General features: G+C 32.9%; 2 protein-coding genes across 12 annotated transcripts; one reads left to right on the forward strand and one right to left on the reverse strand.

Annotated features, from left to right (window-relative positions):
- Window positions 1-1480: 1480 nt before the first annotated feature.
- LOC123207329 (transcription factor TGA2.2-like) lies at window positions 1481-10442 on the forward strand. 10 transcript variants are annotated; one of them, XM_044624694.1, is made up of 13 exons: window positions 1481-1700; window positions 2552-2593; window positions 4098-4217; window positions 5694-5809; window positions 6022-6074; window positions 6184-6372; window positions 6604-6678; window positions 6768-6827; window positions 7832-7909; window positions 8035-8086; window positions 8534-8805; window positions 9546-9794; window positions 10099-10442. In XM_044624694.1, exons 3-13 carry the CDS (start codon window positions 4120-4122, stop codon window positions 10243-10245), a joined length of 1389 nt encoding a protein of 462 aa, XP_044480629.1. In that variant the 5' UTR covers window positions 1481-1700; window positions 2552-2593; window positions 4098-4119; the 3' UTR covers window positions 10246-10442. The 10 variants fall into 10 exon arrangements, with proteins under 10 accessions (XP_044480629.1, XP_044480634.1, XP_044480630.1 ...); XM_044624699.1 differs by having other exon boundaries at window positions 5706-5809; XM_044624695.1 differs by lacking the exon at window positions 2552-2593 and having other exon boundaries at window positions 1481-1766.
- Window positions 10443-11781: 1339 nt separating this feature from the next.
- Window positions 11782-14871, reverse strand: LOC123207331 (NADH dehydrogenase [ubiquinone] 1 alpha subcomplex subunit 6-like). 2 transcript variants are annotated; one of them, XM_044624705.1, is made up of 3 exons: window positions 14477-14871; window positions 11977-12198; window positions 11782-11946 (listed from the first exon to the last, which is right to left on the reverse strand). In XM_044624705.1, exons 1-2 carry the CDS (start codon window positions 14687-14689, stop codon window positions 12013-12015), a joined length of 399 nt encoding a protein of 132 aa, XP_044480640.1. In that variant the 5' UTR covers window positions 14690-14871; the 3' UTR covers window positions 11782-11946; window positions 11977-12012. The 2 variants fall into 2 exon arrangements, with proteins under 2 accessions (XP_044480640.1, XP_044480639.1); XM_044624704.1 differs by having other exon boundaries at window positions 11782-12198.
- Between the last annotated feature and the right edge of the window lie 1247 nt (window positions 14872-16118).

Raw genomic sequence — 16118 nt, forward strand, 5'->3', positions numbered from 1 at the left:
AGTGGTGGTGGTGGAAGATGGCTAGATTGGTGGGTGAGAGAAAGGATTTTAGGGTTTCATTTTGATCTTGAAACAATAGTGATGATAGTAGAAAATAATCGACAATAATGGTGAAAGAGAAAAAAGAACCATTGAGATTTTCCTTTGGAATGAACCCCATTGAAGGAGAAGACAAAAGGTTGTTATGATTTCCATTTGGGAAATAATATTAATTTTATCATAAAATAAAACTTAAAAGAACAAATATTAAGACAAACATAGAAGCATCGTATCAACTATCACATTAATAGGTATAAACTATCGGTATTATTTGTTGATAAGTTTAACATTATTCTTCAAAATATTATACCCTTCTACATAACTTTTTTTATTTTTATATTATCATACGTATATTTTTTCACTTTCAATTTTTATCCAGTGTAATATTTTGATTATTCATTACCCTTTAACTATTTATTATTCTATATATAAAACTATATAAGTTTAGAGACTTAAGCATTATTTAAATAACACTGGCTTAAAAATTACATAAATAACTATATGTTTAATATCAAATGGACATATATGTTAATTTTCAGAAATTTTTGAATGGCCAAAAAACAAAAATTTAACACTAGTAGTAATCCATCTTAAAAAAGTAAATCATTTTATTGACACTTTATGAAAAGATTTTGCAATAAAAATGAGACATCTTTTTTAAATCAAATAGATTGACCTTAATTCGTTGAGAATGTGAAAATTTCTTCTCAATATTTTCCACTAAATATTTGTATATTTATTTGTTCCGTACCAAACTTTGAAAATATTCACTTGCGTGACACAAAAGAAGAAGGGCATGTTGGGATTTTCAACGGTGTAATATAATATCACAATAAATTAATTTGAATCGTAAATTCTGGTTTGACTTGAAAATTTAAACCAGGGTAAAATCTGGAAAGTAGAAATGTGGAGTACTGGTAAAAACGAAAAGATAGAAATGTCGCCGCCCGTACTTTCTGCCTATTTTGAACATGAGAAGCGTGTTGTAAGAATCAAGTACACGTGGCCATATTTTAACTTGTACTGATAATTACCGTAAATGCTTTGACAGCAACGGATTACTGTTAGAAAGCAAGGTTGACTGTCTACCGTGTCAGTATTTCTGACATATTTAATGCGATGAAATATAAAATAAGAAAAGAAATCTTAAAATTTTTTTTTTTTCAAATTTTAGGTATAGTAAAATTATTCAATTAAAAAATTTTAATAATTTATTTTTATTTTTAATAGTAAAATTTAACACAAAAATGAATTTTTGAAAACTAACATAAGAAAGCTATATCTTGGGCGAGAATAAGCCTTTTGGCCGCTCAATTACATTTCAACGCGGTCCATTCTAAATCTAAATAAACCTAAACTATGACTGATATAAATAATTTTGAGTAAATATAGGCGAATTTAGTGATTATCCCACGAAAAATAAAAAAAAAATTCATGTCAAAGCAATCAACCCTATATAATAAGGTTTAATAAAAAATGACTAGTCCTTGGAAGGTGGAAGATTTCTACTGAGGAAGCCGTCTAGAGATTAGAATGTTCAGTACCTTGGCACGCTCTCTCTAATCAATTTTTACAAAAACAATAAGTAACAAAATTTTCGTAACCACCGTCACCATTAATATTATCATCATCATCATCTTGAGCCAGAAGCAAAATCCCAGGTGGGTTTAGTTCAAACGTGTGCTTTTGCTGTGCCTGTTATACTAAATCATATGCTAAATGATGAAGTGAGTAGCGTTTAGCGTTCAGTTCTAGCTAAAAGTAGTGAATTTGATTATAGCAAGCTTGGTTTTCCTTTTTTTGCGTTTTTTGGGTGATTTTGGTATATGGTTATTGCTTGATTGGCTCTAAAATATGTTTACAGTACTTTAGTAAAGTGGGTCTATGTCTCTTAGAGATTGGCGTCTGGGTATTGTTGTCTTGGTGTATTTTTGTACCTTTCTGTTGGTAAATATGGTTTTGTTCTTTGAAAGGTGCTCTGCTTAAGGGTACTTTTTGTTGTTTCAGTTTGATGATGGTTTCTGGATGTTGTACTGTGGCGCAAATTTGTTTGCTACTTGTTATGATTTTAGAGTTTGATAGTTAAGGCTGTAGTATTTATGGTCACAGCAGGAAAATTAGATTCCAGTTTTAAAGCTTGTGAAATTAGTGGTCTTGTGTTATTTGCTTTTGGTTTTTAGTTGGGGTAAAATTTCTATATTTTTATTATAAGTTCCTTTGATGTTTAGAATCTATATTCTAGGTTATATATTGTTTGATCGATATATTGCTGATTATGGCTCCTTATTAGGATTGAATTGTTCTTAAACTTATGCAAAGATTTTAAAGCTTTAGAAGATGTTTTAATTGAGGTTTTTGGCTTCTGGGTTTTGTTGGGTTGGAGTAAATTAATGATGTATGTTAGGATGGATAGGAGTGTTGATGTCTAATAGCTGTTGTAAGAGGTTTATAATATGTTTCATGGTTGATTCTGGCAAATGGGTCTTAAAGGGTTGCTGTTAGATCTGTGCAGGGATTTAAGGAGTGCTGCAAATTTATGCAATGCATGTTTATGGTAGGTGTAGATAGTCAGGTAATCTGTGTTTTATGGTAGTTTTGGCCTCTGGATGCTTTGAGGTTTGTATTAAATAATTCATGCAATTTTAAGTTTGTTCATCATTTAAGGCTTAAGTTTCTGGGTTTCTGTAGATATTTTGCTTCTGGGTATCAATGAATTGTATAGTAGGTTAAGTAGGCATCTAGAGTAATTGTGACTTTAGGCGTCTATGCATTCTCGGATTGTTGGATTGTGTAAGTTCTATATAAAGGCTTCTCTAATTGCCTTTCCCTTTTATTTTGTCATTGGTTTTTTCTGGGTTACTTCAGATGTGTGCTACACATCTTAGAAGGGATGACTTTAATCTTGTCAACTTGCCCTACCTAGGGTTCTGATGATTTCAGCTGTAAGCTCTGGTTTCTGGGTCAAATTGAGCTCTATCTTAGAAAGTTCCATACTGTCAATAAGTTCTATTTTTTTTTAAATTGGGCTTCTGTATAACTTTGGTAACAATCTGTTTATTACATTTTTCATTATGCAAGTTTAATCCTGAAAAGCTTCCCCATTGGCATCTATCTGAAAAGTTCCCTGGGTTAAGTTCCATTTTCTTTGTACCGAACATAAATGAACCGTGTTGGTTTCTTAGTCTGTTGCAAACCTCTTTTAGATAATAATAATTATGGGATATCTTTTTTTGAAATTGATCAGAAATCTCCTTTGTAATATCTCAGATTTTTCCTGCAGAAGTGATTTGGATTTCAGCCAGAACATAGTTGAAGTCAATGATATTTTAAAATTGTGACTTTTGAATTTATTATGTACAGAATTAATGCATATCAGGTGATTCTCTTGAAAGATCTGTCATCTTTCTAACTTGGGCTTCTGGGTGCTTTTGATTAGTTGATCTCATCATACAAATAAGTCAAAATCTATTTGACTAAGGATTTTTTTGTATGTCCTGTTTTCCTTGCAAATTTGAGGTGAGGACTTGTTGGCTTGTTGTTGTAATTAAGTGATCCATGAACCAATTAGTTGTGGAGCCTTGAAACCTCTGTGTTCTTTTAGTTGAAGATATGAATCAAAATAAGGTATTTGATTCTATATGCTTCCACAGTTAGATTTTTATCATTTTTGCTATTCAATTTGTAGTATTTTCTGCAATAGGACAATTTTCTCGGTACTACCTCATTCTGCCTCTGGATGCTGTTTGTTGGTGCTCTGAGACATGTTCTTCTTGTGGATGATGAAGACATATTCTATATGCTTTTGATGGACTGTCATATGGTTTTTGGTTTATGTGATCATGTAAATGGAACCCTTTTTTATTTAAGATTGTTGTTTTAGAGTAGTATTGTTCTTATACATTAGATCGTTGATATTTTCTACTTCTTTCTTTGCTTCTTTTTATTTAAGGAAGTAGAACGAAGGGATTTTCTAAGAATGTGGTATCTTTAGTTTGCATTTTTTTGTTTTCTTAGGGTAAGGGTTGGGAATTCTAATTTGTTTGAGGGACACTAAGCAGGTGATGATGATGATGGTGATGCATGGGGACTAGAACCGTGAGGCTTGAAGATGAAGATGGGAAAGCAGCAGCTACCAGAATGCCAAGTTTTGATTCCCAGTCGCCCATTTCCAACATACTGTGAAATTTCCTCCTAAGTCTCTGGCCTTTTCAATTTTTTGTGCATATTATGCGTCTCTGTTTGCTTCTTAAAAGTATGTGTATTGTATTGACTTGTGCTTCTGCGAATGTGTTCTTTGTTGCAATATATTATAATTTAGTCTAAAGTATTAATGTCTATGATACAAAACTGAGAATAAGTATATTAATAGAGACAAGGAAAATAGAAAAGAAGAGTAAGATTGTGCAAGGTTTCCGCTAGAGACACAACTTTATCCTCAGGTAGATGTATCTATAACTGTACTGAAACAATCAGAGAGGATCTCTAACTATATTTATTCTAGAAACTAGGAGTGACTTGTCTTTGAAATTCTCTGAGATGGAGGCCCCAAAGAGATACAAAAACTTTTTTTTTTCCTCACAAACAGTTAATGTCTTTTCTCTTTGACAATATGGTAATTTATTTCATGCCAAAGCACAAATGAAATATTTGTTGCAATTAATTTGACATACTAGTTTAATACTATGATATGATTATCAGAAATTTTATTTATTTTTAAATATAGAATTATGAACATTTTGTAACGCAACAAAAAGAAAGATGTGAAACTTTTAATCGTGGACATTGCTCTTAATTTGGCCTGGCTGAGAACAGTTTCATATCAAATTTATTTTGATATATACATTCAATATTTTAAGTAAAACCATTGTTTCTGTGGTTTGGCTAGAGTTACAGTTGTTATCTTGCCTAAACTGCAAAGGTCTATCAATTTTAGTGAATACTTTTTGTGATGTTAAATATATCTAGTGCTAGTTTGCATAGTGATGTTAAACATATCTAGTGCTAGTTTGCATTCTCAGTGTTTAGTACCGGACAGGTCACTTATGTTTTTTTTTCTGACAATCTTGGGGGTATCTGGATGCATTTTAGCAATGTAAAATATCAGAAAAATACCTTGAAGCATTTGAATGAAGTCTTCCATCTTCTGTAAACATAAATAGTGACTGCAATTTTTTTTGCACTTTTCTATATTTGATATGCAGTGTGCATTTGTGTTGCAAAATGATACTCATGCAAGTCTAATCTGTGTTGGAAAGTGAATTAGAACTTTCACAAACCCTAGTGCATTAGATTTCTGTGCCAACACTTTAAGTGTGTAAATATTCAATCAGATTGAATTGATTGTTTACATGTTCAAATTTGTTCTAAAAAATCTGAATAAGTATGCTAAGGTGCTGATATTGGACTTAATTTGTTGCTTCTGGTTACACATTCAATTGTTACGTCCACAAAAATCTCATATCAACATACCATGGCTGTGATGTTTTTCTTTTGCAACATTCTTATTTTGATTATCATGGCTTTTTTTTTTTCTTTTCTAGTTCCTTTGTCAAGTAGAAAATTGGTTTATTTTCAAGGCCATATATGCTATAAAAGAGTACATCATACCAAGTAGAAAATTGTTGTTACTGCAATAGCTTAAATTTTTTATGAAGTGTGGCTTTCAGTTATACAGAGGGTGGCACAATCCAGACTTATCATGTTTGTGATATTGGGGCATTTGAACACTCTGCCGGATTTTGCTTAGAGGATGCTGTCAACCTAAGTGGAAGTAAGTATTAGTCAAGTTTTAGAGATCAGTTATAGAGCAAACATTTTTACTGATCTTTACTTGTCGGAGACTATAGTAGAGGAACTTAGCAAATAAGAAATCAGTTTCTTTTTTAAGACATATTTGTATGATTAAAATAATTTCTTTGTCTCAAATTCTGAGAAAGTTTTATATGATGTGTCATGTGGACACTGTGATTTATTCAACCAAAGCAGGTGACCAAGCAGTTGTTTCTGATCCCCTCCAAATTGACACTTTTAATAAGGTGAATTCCATTTTTCCTTTTTATTAATGGACATTTATGCTTGATGTTCATTTGATCTATGGTCATCTTGCACTAACTGCTTCTATATATCCTTTTTTATCTTTCACAGGCACCGACTTCATTTAACATAAATAACCAAGCAGAGACCCAGAGGCTGCTGTTGGAAAAGGGTCAAAAATTGAATCTGGTTTCTATTTCTAGTGGTAATACAGAGAACTGGGGAGAATCTAATATGGCTGATGCTAGTCCCAGGACTGATATCTCAACTGATGCAGACACAGAAGAAAAAAATCAAAGGGTACTGTGTCTTTTTGCTATCATTGACATTCTATTTCTTAAATCAGTGATTTGTAAGTTTTGCATAACCATGCCATTTATCAAATATCGTTGTGCACTCTAAGTTTATTTGATTTAAGACTCTGTTCCTTTTTGCTTAAACAGGGACATTTTTTTTTTTCTAACTCATTAGAAATGTTGATGTTAAATGATATTCCTGTCCATCTGACATATCAGATCACTACTTCTGCAGTTTGATAGAGGTCAATCTGCAGCTCTCGTGGCCTATGATTCTAGTGATAGATCAAAAGACAAAATGGATCAAAAGGTGATATGATGATCTATTCAGATTTAATTATATGTGAGCTTTTTGTGGTTCTGTTTGATCACGGTATTTTGGCTGATTCTTCTAAGCAGATGCTTCGTAGGCTTGCTCAAAATCGCGAGGCTGCAAGAAAAAGCCGATTGAGGAAGAAAGTAAGTGTTGTGCTTTTGTATTATATTTTTTAACTTGAAAATTATCCCTCATATTTCTTAAATATTAAACTTTTCCATAAGGCAGGAAAGCAATATGATCAATAGTTGTCATTTTAGGATCTAACAAGGTGAGGCACAGCTTGTTTTATATATGTAGAATCAGTTTGGTTGGTAAACTTTGTAGGACCCAGTTAATGAGAGTATTAGCCAGGCCCCCATTTAGAGAATAACTTGGTGCTTGTTGTATGGGATTCCTTGGGATGCAGTTATAATCATGGACAAGCAGTTACAAAATTGAATTTGTTATATATATATATATATATATCTTGCCTTTAAAGCAGACTTTTTGAAATGAAGTTATGATGATGTAAAAATAACGCCCTTTTTTGGAAGGAAATGACCGGGTCATATCACTCTGGAAGAAAGATGCATGCCTAAAAAGCATTCATTAGTAGGACCTTAGATTGCACAAGAAATTCCTACACTAGTTGGAAGGAGATGTATGGTTCATAGAGAGGTGGCTGCATGGTTCTTTTCTCTGTGGTCCAAGGTCATGGCTTAATGTTTGATATTGCCTATTGAGCTTCTGCTTGACCTTATTAAGGTCATTCTGAAGCTTACCAAATCTTGTTTTGTGTGTAATTTCTGTTTCTCGGTCAATGATAATTGCCTGATGGCTACTAAAAATAAGGCTTCAATGCAGAAACATTTGATGAGTTCCTTGCTGGCCAATTTTATAATTATTCTGTTATGAGAGGGTTAAAATGAAATTTTTTGGGTCCCATATTTCTTTGCTTCCTTCTAACTGATGTTAATTCTACCTCCTTTTCAAGGTACATTCACATGCATATTCACAAATGAGTCTCTTATTGGCATCCATACATTACTTTTGTACTTTATGCTGCAAATGTTTAGATTCACTTGCTACTTGGCCGTGAAGCTTATCTTTGTGCATAACTGATCATTTATATTCTTGTCATTGAGCTGGTTTGTTTTTCCTGCAGGCATATGTCCAACAGTTGGAAAGTAGCCGTTTGAAGCTGACCCAATTTGAGCAGGAACTTCAACGAGCACGGCAGCAGGTAGGATTTGGTTTTCTTCTTTAGCTTGCTGTTTAGTGCATTTTGTTTTACCATTTAATATATGCTTAGAGCATCGTGTATATGGGTTTCAGGCTACTAACTTTCTTTTTGTGTCTCTTATTTAGGGAATCTTCATATCAAGCTCAGGAGATCAAACTCATTCAATGAGTGGAAATGGTATACTTCTTTCTTCTATCTGAAGAAGTGAATGCCTCCTCATAAATAGACTTGACATTTTAAATACAGATAGTACATTTCTCCAGGCAGTGCAGCATGATTCATGATCTACAAGTTCAATATTTGAACTAAAATTGAGTTCTCTTCAAATTATATTGACTATTTTTGCACTCCAATTTACCTTTTATGTGCTCTTGTTCTCTGCATTGGCATGTTTTTGCTGATGGGATCCAGAATATGCATGCTTATGGGGTGGCTCTAAACGATTATATTCTGTTCTGTGTATGCTTGTGCCCAAGAGAAGTTTAGGTGTTTTCTTAATCCAAAAAAGAAAAGAAAGAGTTTTCATTAAGGAAGGAAGAAAATTTGGGGATTTCATTTTTCAATCTGCAGTATTATTTGAATGAATTTCTTCTCATTGACTATCTTGTTCATTGTACCTTTTAGGGGCCATGACATTTGATGTAGAATATGCACGATGGCTTGAAGAGCATAACCGACAAATCAATGAGCTTAGATCAGCAGTTAATTCTCATGCAAGTGACACAGAACTACGAATTATCATTGATGGTGTAATGGCACACTATGATGAAGTTTTCAGGCTGAAGTCCAATGCAGCCAAAGCTGATGTTTTCCATTTGTTATCAGGCATGTGGAAAACACCTGCTGAGAGGTGTTTCTTGTGGCTTGGTGGTTTCCGTTCATCTGAACTTCTCAAGGTGAGGTCATTGTGATCATAAATGTTGTCTGTTGTCTAGGTTATTCTGAAAAGGGAACAATTGATTTAAAAGGAAGAAATTGCTAATGAATTAAAATTGTAATATCATTGAAACGGGCAATGGTAATTTTTTCTTCCCTTGCATACTTCACTGCAATTTCCACTGATTAACCTGTGAGATGCAGTACCTCGACTTTTTTCAAGTTTATTGTAATATCTAATCAACAAGGGCCTTGTCAGGCTTGGTCATAGAAGTATGTCATCAGCCACATCATGTCCCCATGAATTAGTAAGTTAATTGATTTGGACTATGGAGACAACTCAGTTTCTCAGATGTGAAAGTAATGATGAAATGTAGAATGGAGTTGGGCACTTTTGCCTTTATGCATGTGAGAGGAAGGGGGAGTTCTAAAGGGCAGTGCCTTATTTATAAGCATGGGAAGGGTCTAGTAAATGATAATATGTATGTGGACATAGAATCCTCCCTGTTAGATGTTGACAGTGGAATATTTTAGTGAGGATAATATAGTGTAAATCTACGCTCACCCCACACTTTTCAGTTTAGTGGTGACATAGAATGGAGTTGGGCTCTTGTGCATTTGTATTGTCCAATATACGTAAGTTTATGTTTCATGTAGTTTTGGTGGATTGAGGTATTCTGATTGTATAGTTAGCATTTGGATGTATATATTGTCTTTTGAGCTTTTCCTCCTTACTTCTGGTAAACGTATGTGATGGCAGCTTCTTGCAAATCAATTGGAGCCTTTAACAGAGCAGCAGCTTGTCGGCATTGGCAACTTGCAGCAATCCTCTCAACAGGCAGAGGATGCATTGTCACAAGGGATGGAGGCGTTACAACAGTCCCTTGCTGAGACACTTTCCAGTGGATCTCTTGGTTCCTCAGGTTCATCTGGGAATGTGGCAAACTATATGGGGCAAATGGCTATGGCCATGGGAAAGCTTGGGACTTTGGAGGGGTTCATTCGTCAGGCAATTTTTATTCCTCTCTCTTGCCAATTTATTAAAACTTCGTACCTTAGACAGATTGCAGAAAAACCATAATTCGTTTAATTAATTTAAAATTAAAGTTCCTAATTCAATTTTGTGATTCATTACACGATGTGAACTCAGGATTTCCTAGCTTTTTGAAACATTAGAAGTGTATTTTGTTATTGATGGTGCTTTTTTTTTGTTTTAATATATTTTGGGTGTTTTTTTTTGTTTCATTTTTTGTTTGTTTTGCTGCTTCTTAGCAAATAAAAGTCTAATACTTTTTGTTGGATTGTAATGCCAGGCTGACAATTTACGGCAGCAAACATTACAACAAATGCATCGAATATTAACAACGCGCCAGTCAGCTCGTGCCCTCCTGGCAATACATGATTATTTCTCTCGACTTCGTGCTCTTAGTTCCCTCTGGCTTGCCCGGCCAAGAGAGTGAAGACCCAATGTAATTTAGATATTCTTGTGTTGTAGATTTGATGTTTAATACGTAATATCAATCGAGTTGAGACTGATGATAGAATTTGTGTGAAGGATGTATTTCTGTTAATTGTTTTTTAATTAAATCAGCACTCTTGTAAGTGTTATTGTTGCTGTAACCAACACTTCTGTAATGAATTTAAACGATTGGAGCCTGATTACTCAGTTTTCTTCTTCACATTTGGTTGTGGTTGTTCTGGATTTTAATTTATTCTGTGTTTTCTCGAGGAAGAAAAGAAACCATGTGTTTTGTTGGCGCTCAAGGCTTTGAGGAAAGATCAAAATTAATGATTTTAAATTAAATATAAAATAAAATTTAATCACATTATAACATATTATTTATATATTTAAATTGTGTATAAAATATATATATATAAATATTGTTTGTTTTAAATAATATTATATGTATATATCTATTTTAAATATATAAATAGATATGCATGTGTTATTAAGTGATTATGTATTATTGTATATTTAATTTAAAATTATTTAATCACATAATAACATATAAGTGATATTTATTTATATATTTAAAATAAATGTATAAATAATATCTATTTATATATTTAAAATATGTGCATATAATTTTATTAAATTTTCTTTGCCAAAGTCTAGAGTAAGGAAAGGACATGACACTTAATATTCCATTATTTATAAATACTACCAAAATTGAATTACGAATGAAGTTAATTACTAATTTTTATCCAAATAATTGAAACAAATTTCAATGACAATAAATGAATAATAGTTTTATAAATTTATAAACAATTTTTTTATCATCTCAATATTTTTACAAGCAATCAAACTAGCTTTTTTTATTATCTAATCTTGGTATATAATAATGTCCTCATAAGATTTGTGGATATTAAACAATTTTTGAGGTTTATACAAAATTAACCACACCACACCACACCACATTCGAGTACGAAGAAATTATCCCATAGTAAACTCAATTTTCAGTCATATTAAGGAAGAGAAGCAAGCTCAGTTTAAGAGCTTATCAGAAATTACCCTCATAAGAAAAGAGTGAGACTCTCAGAAAATGACTCCTTGGAAGATGAACAAGCTTCATCTGTAAGAAAATAAGAAAATCTCTTGACAACCTTATGCTCCATTTGATGTTTTCAACAGCTACTTCTCTCATTGTAGCTCTCTCGACTTCTTCCCATTTGAGTTTGAACACACCTTAAATGGGGTACTGCTAGCCCCACAGAGATGTGTTCAAACTTAAATGGGAAGAAGTAAAGAGACCTGCAATGAGACACTAAGAACCCTTCATTCGGGGCAGAAGATGAGTCTTGAGGTCCCTGTGCCACCCCGATTGCCCTACTTACCGTTTTAACTTACATGGCTGTAAAACCAAACCACCAGGGAAATTTCAAATATACATCCCACCAGAAATAAAATGTTTTCCATGGTCGGCACTTTTTGATCCTGTGAGAGTATCGGAGTGTCTGAGTCTAAAACAAAGGACAAAAACAGCAATGCAACACAATAACAAGAAGAAGAAGCATATCATTCAGCAGCATTAACACTACCTGATTTATGGAAACACTGTGTACTACATCAAAATATAGTCATTTGGTTTCAACACTGTGCTCGAAAAAGGGCAAAGAAATGGAAGAAATTTTATCCAACAGAGAGATACACAAACAATGCTAAGTTTGTTGTCATTTGGGAGGTTTATACCCAAATGCAATCTCCATGTGGATGGATCAACCAATGTTCAAAAGTAATTGCTCTTATAAAAGTTCTTGAGAAAACTGGACATTCCCTCATCCTTAGGATCCCGGTCCTGCACAAGCCCTTCACGACCCACCACATATTGACCAATCATGTGATGCCGCTGCTTAGCATGCTCCAAAATATTGTTCAGCTCTTCTGTTCCCTTGAAAAGAAGCATATCAATCACCTACAGATTTACCAGGATCAGTACAATGGAGAAATTATTTTGAAGCCAAATATATTCATACTATTTGAGTAAACTTATCACAGTTATGTACAACCACTATAGTTTATTTTCTTCAAACAATTCTATGCCTTTCAAAAGTTTAAAAGAATAAAATCTAGGATGAGAAAATGGGAAATGTAATTAGCAAGAATATAAAAGAGGCACCGTTTCAAGTGCATTACCAACAAATCTCATTTTTCTTTAGGTACTAATAGAGATTCAGCCATCAAAATTGATAATTACATGATGTGGTCCATCTAAAACCAACAAATTATGTTCCTCTTTCCTTTTCCTTTTCTACATTGTCTTTTCTTTGTGGAAGCTGTTACACATTATTCAGGATATCAGGCCACTATGGCATTGCTAACTGAAAATAGACACAATTTGAAGGTCTAAAAGGAATTGAAATACACATTAGACATTGCCAGATTCAACTTGCAGGCTACATTACAGAGAAGAAAGAAAAACCAGAGAAGTCACAAGAACTAAAGAAAAAGATCTTTCAGCAGCAAAGATATCACCGCATGATCTCAGCAATCTATGCAACTGTGCATGTAAAATTTATTACTCATAGAGGGGATCTTTGTATACCTCACACCAGTCCCCAAAAGGAAAAAAAATTTTCTCCCTCTGTTTAAACCATACACTCAAGTTAAATTCATCCTTTGTCATTATTAATATTATATAAGTACAATCAACTTAGATGCATAAATCCTAGAGCACAACAATTTCATCACATCGGTAATTTTATAAATCAGCTCCATGCATCAATAAAGTTATATAAATTACTGAAATCAAATATTATAAATGGAACACATTACAAGGTAGGCAATGAGTATATATTGAAACTTTCTCCAACGGCCAATACTATGAAGAAGCCACAAGAGGAATTCAACTTTCTTTGTACTACATGAATTAGGAGATGAACAAGGGCAGAAATGTGAGCAGAAAAAGCAAAGAGATCATCAGATGGTATTGTTTACTTACTACTACAAAGCCAATCCTCGAATGATAACCACAAGAAAACTTAAACATTTAACCAATACTCTGAAAAACACTGAACCATACACTACTGTACTGTAGCTACCACAATAAGCAAAATGTTTAACAGGAAAAGATAAGGATTGAAATCAATTTAAGTTTCACCATATCCCTGAGAAGTAACAGAAGCTTTGTCCAAAGCATTCAAAATAAACAGCTGCCCCCACCATAACATGATAAATCAGGACACCAAGAAAGCAAATTAAGGAATTTAATCAGAGATTTGCAATGCTAAGACTAATACTAAAGCTCAAAATCTGATAAAAATCTACTTTAACACCTAAAGTATCTACCTTAAAACCTAAAGTAAACTCTTGAACGAAGAGGTTGAACCAAAGCTTGACAAGCTACAACCCATAGGACTCCCAGAAAATAATGATTGAAAAAAACTATATTGGTAACCTCCCTGCTACTCCGATCAAAATGTAGAATTCTCCATGTTTAAGTGAAAAAGATCAGCCGGCTGAGAATATACACCAGGAAGTTCATGTATTTTCAAAAGTGAAGAAAAGTTTGATTTTGCGTATATAAAACTATAATTTTCTTTAAACAATATCTGAAAATGAAAACACAACTTTGCTATATTTCTAAGATAAAAATGAAACACGGTAATAAAATAAGAATGAAAACACTGAACACATCATTTTCTTTTCGCTATTTGTATATTTTCAATTTTTATTGTTAAATACAACATAATTTTTTCTGTCATAAAACGTGAAGCTGGTAAGTGAACAAGTATTGCACATATAACAGTAAAGAATGGAAATCGAAAACCGAAAAGGGAAACCACAACAAACTCACCCTATTCACACAGGTAAATTCTGAAAGTGTTTGAACCGCGGAAAGACCACCAAAAGAAAATTCTCTTGTTTCTAATAAACTACAAATAGCCTTTACGAGGCCCAAAATTGAGAGCCAACAATTAGAAAACCTCACTTGAGCAAGGTAATACAAGAACCCTTCATTTCCAAATCAATCGATTCAAAATAGAAATAACTTAGTTCCAAGTTCACTCAACACAAGCATAAAGTTTTCGGTTTTCTTTTACTTTTCTCTCATTTTTCTATTAATTAAATTAAGCAGAATATCAAAAATATTTAATTGCCATAACATTTTAATAAAATAAAGAAAACGAAGAAATGACGTTTCGTATCAATTAGAAATATAGATATCAATTTAATCGAACAAAAATCGAAACCTTAGGGTTTGTGATGTGCGCGTTCTTGCGGATCTCGGAGGCGATAGTGGAGCGGAGCTGAGACTTGGAAACGATGTCGTCGAGGTTGTAGATTTCCATTACAGAAGGTATTGATCTGCACGAAGTCCTAAAGAAGTCGAAAACGCGGCTACGAGCTTCCTCCAGGCTCGCCGAGTTTGGTGGCACCTTCACCGCTCTGGCTGTGAACGCCATTTATAATTCAACTCTACCCAACTCACTGAGTCACTGACTCGCTCGGCCTCCGCTTCTGGATTGAGAGTGAGAGAGTTATTATGTTTCGGGTGGCAAAAGTACAAATGAATAGTTCAAGTGACGTGTGGGGAGCACGAGCGGGACGACGCCGTTTAGAACGCGATGTAGAATGACTCCGATTGGATGCACCCGTATTTCCGTCTGACATTAAAATTTAGTAAAAGATTATTAATAACGAAAATTCAATTTACTCATTAATTCTAATAAAAAAAATACTTCCCATTTATTTATACAATTTTAAAAAATTAAATCTTCAATAATAATAATAATAATAATGCTAGTTATTTCAATTAGACAAAATTGAAAATTTGAAATTACATATTCCTTGTATATTTATCTATCACTTGATTGGTCAACTATAATTAGTTGAGAGAATATTTTTTCCTATTAGACATGATTAGGGTTGGACTTGAATTGAGTCCGTTTGAGATCGAACTCAATTCGAACGAGTCCGAAATAAACCAATCCTATACGAGCTCTGTTGAGTTCGAACTACTTGTCAAATTTTTTAATTAAAATTTTTAATATAAAATGACATCGTTTTGATCAATATGTATTAAAACAACATCGTTTTAATAACGAAAAATGAGTCGAACCGAATTCAAACCGAGTTCAAGTTTGATTTTCACGAGTTTGAGCTCAGTTATATGTAAACCGAACCGAGCTCGAGCTCGACTCAAATCCAACCCTAGACATGACAAAGGGTTAGTCTTCTTAAGTTGATATTTTCGTAAAGAATATGGTTTTTAGATTTTGATTATACTTGTCTAGTTCGAATGATTATTTTCCATCCATACTATGATAAATCATGAAACAATAAATTTTTATTTTTTAAATTTAAACTTTTTATTTATTAATTCATTATCCTCTTTCACCAGTGAATTTCATTTGATTTTAATAAAAATTTTTGTCTTTTTTTGTTAATGTAATGACAAAAATATTCTAATATATAATATAAATATCAAATATTAATATACCCTTAATTTTATTGAAATTATGGAAAATTTTTATTTTCTATTTTTTTATTTTTTTCTCTCTCACCACCGCTACTTAGACTACTTGATAACACTATAGCCATTAACTTATACTCCTAACAATCAAAATTAAATGTTTACAAAATTCCATTATCGAGAATAAGAAAGGGATAAAGACTTAAGTTATATATAAAATATTATTTGTGCTGATTATCAATTTAACATTGACTAAACTCCTTTTTTTCCCTTGAGAAAAGAAGAGACACTCCTCTATTTGTCATTAGTTCTATCTTGAATAAGCTTTCATCAAAGATTGAAGAGGTAAATCCAACATTCAATAAGGCAACATGAGATTTTGAATATAGCAAAAATGGTCAACCTTCAATAGAACATTA

This window comes from Mangifera indica, unplaced genomic scaffold (assembly GCF_011075055.1).
Source record: "Mangifera indica cultivar Alphonso unplaced genomic scaffold, CATAS_Mindica_2.1 Un_0072, whole genome shotgun sequence".
Lineage (NCBI taxonomy): Eukaryota > Viridiplantae > Streptophyta > Magnoliopsida > Sapindales > Anacardiaceae > Mangifera > Mangifera indica.